Genomic DNA, 9,919 nt, shown 5'->3' with positions numbered 1-9,919 from the left:
AAAATTTAAGAAAAAAAAAAAATTTTAAAACCAACAAAAAAAAAGTGTTAACGGAAAAAAATAAAATAGAATAATCGAATAAACAAATAAATATTTTTAAAAACTTTTTATTTTTACAAAAAAAATTTATTATAATTTAATCATTTCACATTTTTCCAATTCCTAATGTAAAATACAAAGATAAAGAAAAAAGGAATATAAAAAGATATGCCTGCTTGGTTTTACGTCATTTTTCACAAAATATAGACATTTTTTAATTCAGTTTCTTGTCATGTATTTTATTAATGTGTACAGGATTAATAGTTATATACATTGATAAGTTTATGTAGTTGAATAAATTATCATGTTAAATGAAGGAATATAATACACCCTTTTTAAAGTTTCCCTTTTCGAGTGTATAATACATATATATATATATTATTTTTTTTTTGTGTCCAAATTAGGCAAATTAACAGTTACCCATTTTTTTTGTTCAATTTAATTCTCTAATTTTTCAAAAATGGTTAATAATAAGAATAAGTACTCCAGGGGATGCCATGGATACAGCAGTGGAAGTGTGGGAAGTTTAAATAAAGACAACTCCTTTTTGAAAGTTTTTGTCTTTACTTTAGTAATATTGGCAATCCAATGCTATAACGAAAGTGTAAGTGTGGAGTAAAGGAAATTAGTTATTATACGAGAAATGTGCTTGTATGGGCTGCGTTGCTCTTTTATATGACCTTTGTGCGTTGTTCACGGAGCATGAAAAGGTTTTATGATTTTATAAGGGAGGGTCTTGTTGTACGCCTTTTTTTATGCCTTTTTATATACCTCTTCTTATGCCTTGTTTTGTGCCTCTTTTTATGCCTTTTTTTTATGCCTTGTTTTATGCCTTGTTTTATGCCTTGTTTTATGCCTTGTTTTATGCCTTGTTGTACGCCTTGGTTTATGCCTTTTTATATACCTCTTTTTATGCCTTGTTTTGTGCTGTATTTATTTATTTATTATTATTTTATTTATTTTTTTTTTGTGCATTTCTGTTCGCAGTTTTCCGTTTCTGTGCACAAGAGCTCAGGAAATGGAGCCAAGGTGTGTAGCAGACTGTTATTTGGTAATTTTGGTGATAGTATTGAACACTTCTCCTTAGCGAATGAGAAGGACTCTTCAGACACGAACATAGGATATAGTAAGTGGAGGAAGAAAACGTAACAAAAGTGAAAAATAAGAGGCTGCCAGTGGTGTATATCTGCTTGTATTTCCTTCTCTTGTTATTGTTCCTGTTTCTCATGCTGCCCCCAATTTTTAATACATAGAATATATCCTCATTGTAGATGAGAACGACAATGAAATAAACGATTTTGGGAGTGCTGGAAACCTCTCCTTGTGCAGTACCATTGATGGTGATATGAACGAATCCAAATCAGAATGTATGCCTGCATTAAAGGAAAAAATATTCCAAGAAACGATTTACGGACCCAGTGTAGTGGGGGAGAGCACTGTGGAAGATACTGAATATGAAGATAATTTGATGAAAGAGTTTAGAAATAAAAAGTATAAAGAAAAATTGCACAAGAGAGCGTTTAGATTCCTCAAGAAACACCATTACATTATTCCAGGTGCTATGTCTGCTATTGCCCTATTGGTACAGAATACATATGTGGCAGTAGGAGTGTTAATAGTATATGCAGTGTTATTGATACTCCATTACCTACACAAAAAATTAAAATACAAAAGTGAGAACAAGTTTATCTGAAAAAGGGGGACTAGAAACTTTAGAAGAATTTGTTTTTGGACTGCTTTTTGGTCAAAGAGGAAATATTTTTGCCCTACACATTTGGGGTGTATATACAGAAGAAAAATAAAACAGTTTTAATATTTTTTTTTTTAATTAAATTTTTTTTTTTTTACGTGATAGAAGTATAACACAAATTTTGATTTGTTATATATAAGACACTTTCAGTTATTGGAAGTGGCAGTTTTTTTTAGAATTTTTTTCTGTTATTATTATTTTATTTTTTTTTTTTTTGATATTTTTGATATTTTTGGTATAATTTGCACACATATTTTATACATAAATGCAAAGGAGGTGCATTTTTTTTTTTTTTTTGTTCAAGAACAAAATTGCGTAATTTTGTTTTTTCAAAAAAATTTACTTGCACATTTCTTGTTGCCCTATTTTTTCGATACTGCCTAATATATATATATATATATATATATATATATATAAATGGTTAACATAAGCATATTATACTTTTTTTTTTTTTTTTTTTTTTCGTTTCACATTGACCTGATTTGAGTTTGATTTGATTTGATTTTGATTTTGATTTCATTTTGATTTGATTTGATTTTGAGTTTGAGTTTGACCTGATTTGATTTATTTTTCTTTATTCACATTTATTTTGAATTAAGACTGAACAATGGTTTTAATAAAATATAGAACAGAAAAATGGATGCTCACCTTTTAGACATATAGATCTGTATTTTTTTTATTAACACACATTTTGTAGAATATGAAAAATAGGGGCGTAAGTGTGTGGTGGTCACCACCGGATTGTCCATTCATATACGACAACAGTACCATTTTTAAAGAATTATTTTATGTTGGAACTTTGGTCATTGTAATTTTAAAATGATCAGAGGGAATGAATTGACGATATTTTTTTTTTTTTTTTTTTATTTTGATGTTTAGAAGGAGAGCTTTGAATTAAATGGCCATAAACCAAATGGAACGTTCATTTTTTGAATGGGGCACAATGTGAACCTATGGGGAGCGGCAAAGAAAACTGTACTGTCTAAAATTTTTGTTTATTTTTAAATATTACTATTTGGAAATTCATACAAAACAAAAAAAAATTAGGTGTGCAGTGCAGTGTGCCGGAATAATATTTTAATCAAAATGGAATTAAAAAAAAAGACAAAAAAACACGTGTAGATATACACCTGGAAAGTGCCGTGAATTATTTAAATGTATGATGATGAACATATTCCCACAATGGAACGGAATAATCGTGCGTTTGTAAAGGCATATTAGCATAATTTTCTTTTACGGTAGGAGGGGCATTTTTACTTACCTTTTTATATAATGTTATTTTAAAAAAAAGGACAGGTAATTTTTAGGAACAATACAATAAGGGTGTGTAACAACAACGAATGTTGTATTGGACAGTGATTCGAAGGTGTAAAATGCCTCATGCGAGATTTTGTGGAATGCTTTATTAAGTATGGTTTGTTGTGGACTATATTGCCTATATATACGTGTGGCCTTTCGCAGGGCAGCAAATACATGCATATTGGCATTTTCCCATGGGGACATACATGTTTCCGTTTCATTCACACAACTTTTCCTCACTTGGTCAAATTTGAAAAGAACACACTGTGAAAAATGAAACGCGGCATATATATAAATCAAGGTGTAGAACAACCACTTTTATATAACAGAGTAGTGACTTTTTTAATTCATAAAATTGTGCACCTACTTTTTTGTGGAGTTAGCCATTTGTTGAAAATACAAAAAAGGTAGTTTCATAAAAAAATGCACAGATAATTTTTTTTTCGAATTTTTATCAACTATAAAATGATAAAATAAAATGGTGATGGCTCACATGTTGAGCAAATTTTTTATAATTTTATATAAATTTCTAGTGAAAAAATTCGTTTTATTTTAAAAGTACTCATTACGAATTATCCTTTTTGTGTTGTAATATGTCAAGTGCACGCCAGATGAAGGCGATTGTAAAATAAGAGCGATAGTTTATTATTATATAATATTTTTATTTTTTTTGGACGAATACGGATGTGCACATATATATATATATATGTATAAAAATTTGTATCGTGACGACCCTTCATGATGTAACAACAAAATGAGCAAAGCGCGCCTTTTGGGGGAATTACTAAAAATTGAAACAATTTGGGTGCAAAATTTTTTTTTTTTTATCATTCAGCTTTAGGAAGAGGCAAATTACATTATCATTTTGCTTCATACACTAACTAAATTAAAGGGTGTGACATAATTGTAAATATAAATTTTTATTATGCGTTTTTTGTTTTTTTTTTTTTTTGGTGCCATATTTTTATTAGTGAGAACAGTATTTTGATATACAAAATTTTTTGCATGCGTGAATTTTTTTCAAATTTGAACTTTCTTTTTTTTATTTCCACCTAAAATTTCCCCACTACATTTATACATTTGCGTGAACATTGAAAAAAAAAAGATTTATGGAAAAAAAAAAAAAAAAAATGGGAAAACATGGGTAATTAGTGTATGATTTCTTCTATGGACGTAAAATGAAAAAAGGACACAATTTACAAATATGAGGCGATTTATAAATATACATCATTTTGGTTTATTCCTTTTTGCTATCAAGTGATATATTTTAGGAAAATATTTATACCATTTATATAAATTATAGCACAAAATATTTTATTATTTATTTCTTTTTTTTTTAATTAAAAAAACTCATGAATATATTATTTTTGAACCCTTCTTTTCTCTCTGCTGAAATTACCCTTACCCATTTCCCTGTTACAACGCTGTTTCGGGAAAAAATAACAATTACAAATCGCGCTCTCTCTCTCCCTTTTTTTTTTTTTTTTTATTCATGGAAACGATTTCATGTTAACAAATTTCTTTTCAATTTTTTTTTAACGTGTATTTAAAAAAAAATATAAAAAAGTAGCAATTTTTATATAAAGAAAATATTTTTTTCCCCATAATAAAAGAAAATATCACTTTTGTTAAAAGATATTATCCTCTGAAGCCATAAAAGGTACGTGTACTACGTAATTTTACTAGTTTAATATTTATGTGCATTATTATTACAAATGCGCAAAGCACATTTTTTTTCGAATATATTATAAAATGTATATGTATAAATATGTATTTTAGAGATAATAAAGCCTAGTCAAGCTTGAATTAATTTTTACTTGGCAGAACATACTTGTTTATTATACAGCCGTTGTAATACATATGGGTAATTTCTTTATTTCTTACAGTTTTTAGTTACCCGTGACATATTTAAGTAAGCTGTTAGGAGTTTATTTTATTAAGAGGGAGAAAAGACGATTCATTTATTTCAAATGCTTCTGCAACAATTTAGTAATCCCATGAGGAAACAGATCAATTAATTTGAAGATATACAAAACGAGCATATATATATGTATATTTTGTATAAAGCAACATATATGCACCTTATAGCCCCCTGTTTGTATGGTTTAAAAACATATCCCCCAAACTCTTTTTATTAGACTCATTAAAATTTTTTTAGCCACATATAACATTTTAACATTGTACAAAAATGAATACCTTTAACCACATGATCAAGATTGCACTTTTTACCCTCTTCATTGTAAGAAACGAAATACATGTTAATGTGCCATTACACCTTTGCTCATATATGGAAGCATATTTTTAAGGCGAGAGTGATACAAAAAACTGTCTTCTCCAGGGTTTTGTTCATGAGGTTGATTTTTTTTTTTTTTTTACCATTTAGCAGTGTTTAGCTAATAAAACAGCTGTGCACATTTGGAGACAACAAAATATTCATTTTGAGTATGGCTTTATTTATTATTTATTTTATTTTTTTTTTTTTTTTCGTTTTTTCCCCCTTTTTTAGTACACCTCGGCCAGCAACGGAAATAACGAAAATGGCTTTGGAAAAGCTGTAGGCACAAGGAATATAAGGTGTCTTTCTGAGAGAAGCAGAGAATTTGGAAGACCAGATTTGAGGCCGCAAAGTGAACCAGGCCAATATGTCAACGGGGATAACCCAAATGAACAGAAAAATAGAAACGGAGACGGCTTCGGTCCTGAAAGTGACCAATGGAATTACGGCTACTATGGTCCTCATGGCTCTGACCCACAAATGCACGAAAGAGTTTACAGGAACACTGATGCCTCAGACTATTACACCAACGGCTACAGCGTTAGATACGTATCCCCAGGAAATACCTTTAATAATGAGTTATTTGAAAAATTAAAGAACAACGCTATATATATAATTCCAGTGTTACTAGCAGCGTTCTATGTTATGAGGAACATGGGCACTCAGAGTATGTTATTGTTGGCCGCCATTATTGGTGTTTTAATGTACACTCAGCGCTACGTTAATTAAGAAGCTGAACAATGCATATATGTACACACACACACTTATATATATAAGGCAAGTCTTATAAATAAAAAAAAAAAAAAAACTCAGTGCGTAGATATGATGCTCATGTTTTTTTTTTTTTTTTTTTTTTTACCAGAACTCCCTAATTTTTTTTTAAACACTGTGCTATATATTCCGCGTAGTTATGATAGCTGTGCTGATTATATATACACATATTATGTACTTTTATATTTATTTATATTTCTTGTGCTTCTGTATAGACCAATAACTTCGAAAATAAAGAATCTCATATAAGGAACGACATCTATCCGTAGTGTGTCAAAAAAAAAAAAAAATTACCCCTTTGGGTTTATGGCCGTGTTTTTTTTTTTTTTTGTAACAATTATATTTTGTTGTGGGCTAAGAAAGAAAAGGCCCCATTCAAAGAATTGGGATGAACAGAAATAATCTACAACCTACTGCTGCGGTGTGCAAGCACGATTGGAAAGCACTAAAAAAATTGGTTGTGAAAAGAACAATGTTTAGTAATAACATTATTGGTGTAAATTATATGTGAACTAATTTACAAAATTGGCTACAGTTTAACGCAAGGAAGCTACGAATGTGCTATATGTGTGTTTTTTAATTTTGTTAAAGAAATCATGGAACAGTGTTTTCTTTTTATTTTTAATTCATTTTATTTTTGATATGACAATTTAACGATTTCTATTTTTTATCAGCATCTCATCTTTTTGTTCTAATTTTTTTTTTTTTTTTTTTTTTTCGCGTGTTTTTTTGGTAATACAAAAGTTTGGTGCTAATTATTAATTCTTATAAACAATGGGTTGCAAACTGAATGAAAAAATTTGAGATTCTGTGAAATGTAGCATTAGATATATTTTTTTTCATTTAAAGGGGCTAAAAAAAATATGGTTATATATATTTCTGTACAAATATAAAGCAGCATTATTTTACTGGGGTTTTGCAGAATATAACACCATCTAAAATGGGGTAGTTTTATCAAATGAAGATTAAATTAAAAAAAAAAAAAAACATATCGTGTTCATTTAGGACTTAAGAAGAATAGAGCATAAAATGAAGGGGGAAAAAGGAAAACGATATTTTGGTATTCCATGCTTTTTTTCATGAAAATTATTTTATAAAATCATTTGTCCGTTTTTATAATGAAGGGAACAAAGTTGTAGGAGGAAAATGACGTTGAGTTCATCGTATCAGTTTCGTCTCTTTTATCCCTTCAATTTATTGCTCATAATTTTTCTTCCTATGCAAATATTACTTATTAATATATAAGATAAAAAAAAAAAAAAAAATGATTATAAAGTATGTCCAGTTCTATGCTGCCTTTTTCTTAAATGAAGAAGATATAAAAAAAACTCGTAAATGTTATGCATTCGTGCATTTTTTTTTAATCTGCATGTTTCATGTAAGAATTGGTCTTAAAATATGCATCCCCTATTCTTTTGGTTCCTAATTTTTAAATTTTACGCCTTGAAATTTTTTTAAAAAGGACGCGATGGTATTATAATATTCCTCTTCTCTCTGTGATTGGTGCTTTATAGAAGAATATTACATGTAAGAAAATACAGTTTCCAATTTTAAAAATAATAAATTATATTTATTTTTCGCTATGGGTACACTTGAAAATAATTTTTTATATTTTTTAATCGTATATATTTACTGTGATGGTAATTTTTTTTGTTCGTCTTTTTTTGTATGATACTTTTTCATTTTATTTTTTTTTTTTTTATAAGGATTAATTTATTTTTTCTAAATTTTTAGTTTTTTAAATAATTATTTCCTGTAACTGTTTTAAATATATATCAGCGTCATAGAAAGTTATAATTTTCTGGAATTTCAAAGAACAATTTTTGTTTTTAAGCAAAACAAGAATTAAAAAAAGGAACAAAGGCGCGGGATATATTTTTTAAAGCTTTTTCTCCCCTCCTTTTTATAACTTAGCTTTTGCAAGCATATAAATCGAACTATAGAAGTTTTCACTTTAAATAACAGAGAATGGTGAACTCAAAGAATAATAACTCGGGAAAGAAGACTTTTGGCGTTTCTTTTCTTACTAAATTGGCCATATTTTCTGCTTTCATTGGGACCTTAAACACATTTACTACTTCTGTAAGAGAATGACAAAATGAAAAATATACATGCATGATTTGAACATGCATATATGTATGTTTGTGTTAACATTTAGGACGGGACATGGAATGCGTCATGTGGGTTTATGCAGAATGCTTGCCCCCTGTTTCCACTCTACCCGAGCGCTAAGAAAAAATTTACATAGAGAGAAATGTTTATACGTGAGGGTCCGTAGCGCGAAAGTGATTATATGTAACTTTTATTGTGCATGGTTATATGCAATACTTCTATATATGCTCATAACCTTATATGTATAATGCGTTCCTTTTTCTCCCTTTGTATAGAGTAACAATGGTGAATGCTCAAATAACCAACTTGCGGTTGGATCCGTGTCAACCGCAGAATACAGTAGATGCTTAGCGGAGAATGGAGAACCATTAGGATCGTCCTCCCGCAACAAAAAAAGCAAAGATGGGTCAGGAAAAAAAAAAAAAAAAACAGGCAACAAAAAGGGCACTAAAAAAAGCACTAATAAGGGCAACAAAGAAAGTGAATCCTCATTAGAAGACTTACCATGCTGCACTGATATGCCCCCAGAAGTTAGCGAACAAGACATGGAACAATTAGGAAACATGTTTCAGGAATTATCAGAGAAGTTAAATGTACAAGAATATATAGATCAATATAAGGGAGACATGGAAGAATTAGCAAAGAAATTTGAGGAAGGTGATCTGGAAAATATGGACATGGACGCATGTAATAATTTATTTGGAAATTTGACAGAGTCTTTAATAGAGGCATATGCTAAAGATGCAAGTGCTGAGAAGAAAAAGAAAATGAAGGAGAATGCCCAAAAAGCTACCCAGAAGATGCTTAAATACTGTGTGAAAGAGAAGACGAAACACAAAAAAATGAAGGAAAAGGATGAACAGAAGAAAGAAAAGAAAAAAGCAAAGAAAAAGGGAAAGAAAAAGAAAAAGGGCCATAAAAAGGAAAAGGAAGAGTTAAAGGAACAGGAAGAGATAAAGGAACAGGAGGAGGAAAAGGAAGAGGAGCAGGAGGAGGAGGAAAAGGAACAGGAAGAGGAACAAGAAATGGAGAAGGAACAAGAAATGGAGAAAGAACAAGAAATGGAGAAAGAACAAGAAATGGAATATGGACAAGAGTAAGACAAGAAAGAGGAAAAAGAAAAAGGGTGTATAAAAATGAATGACCTCGTTTGCCACTCCCACATTGCTGTATAGGCCAAATATGACATGCGCACTGGATTGTAATTATGCAAGGAAAGCGATGAAGAGGCGAGGAAGAAATGCGTGGGATTGAACCGGTAAGAGGTTCTTTTCAACGTATTATTAATTATGTAAATACTTCAATAAATACATGGCTAGTCGAATTGTAACCTCCTTGTAGCTACTGTCACTGTAATTTTTGCCTCCCTATTTTTAACACTGAGATGATAACTGCGCAATTTTGAGATATCTGCATGCCATAGTAGATAGAGTAAACAACTGCTATATGTGTGACAGGGCAGACATTCGATTTCTGTTCTTTTTAACTTTGCAAAGTGTTTTCATATTCCTGTGTACGTTTTTTATATGTGCATATATATATATATTGAGCTTCCAGTTTTTTTTTTTTTTTTTTTTTTTTCATATATTAGAACCAAGGGTGTCAGACACATGTTTTGCGTATCAACGCATATATATATACATACGTTGTGGTCTGTGAAAAGAATAAAATTT

The 9,919-nt window shown here is 29.8% G+C and overlaps 3 protein-coding genes across 3 annotated transcripts; all 3 read left to right on the top strand.

The window, feature by feature from the left end:
• Window positions 1-499: 499 nt before the first annotated feature.
• Window positions 500-1,732, top strand: AK88_01377 (uncharacterized protein; the record flags this gene model as incomplete). The annotated part of the gene is made up of 3 exons (XM_012479012.1): window positions 500-643; window positions 1,027-1,165; window positions 1,293-1,732. 3 exons carry the CDS (start codon window positions 500-502, stop codon window positions 1,730-1,732), a joined length of 723 nt encoding a protein of 240 aa, XP_012334435.1.
• Window positions 1,733-5,276: 3,544 nt separating this feature from the next.
• Window positions 5,277-6,092, top strand: AK88_01376 (uncharacterized protein; the record flags this gene model as incomplete). Its single annotated transcript, XM_012479011.1, has 2 exons — window positions 5,277-5,345; window positions 5,595-6,092. 2 exons carry the CDS (start codon window positions 5,277-5,279, stop codon window positions 6,090-6,092), a joined length of 567 nt encoding a protein of 188 aa, XP_012334434.1.
• Window positions 6,093-8,102: 2,010 nt separating this feature from the next.
• Window positions 8,103-9,346, top strand: AK88_01375 (uncharacterized protein; the record flags this gene model as incomplete). Its single annotated transcript, XM_012479010.1, has 2 exons — window positions 8,103-8,216; window positions 8,522-9,346. 2 exons carry the CDS (start codon window positions 8,103-8,105, stop codon window positions 9,344-9,346), a joined length of 939 nt encoding a protein of 312 aa, XP_012334433.1.
• Between the last annotated feature and the right edge of the window lie 573 nt (window positions 9,347-9,919).

Source organism: Plasmodium fragile, assembly GCF_000956335.1.
Source record: "Plasmodium fragile strain nilgiri unplaced genomic scaffold supercont1.12, whole genome shotgun sequence".
NCBI classification, from domain to species: Eukaryota; Apicomplexa; class Aconoidasida; order Haemosporida; family Plasmodiidae; genus Plasmodium; species Plasmodium fragile.
This window is presented reverse-complemented; position numbering and strand designations above follow the sequence as displayed.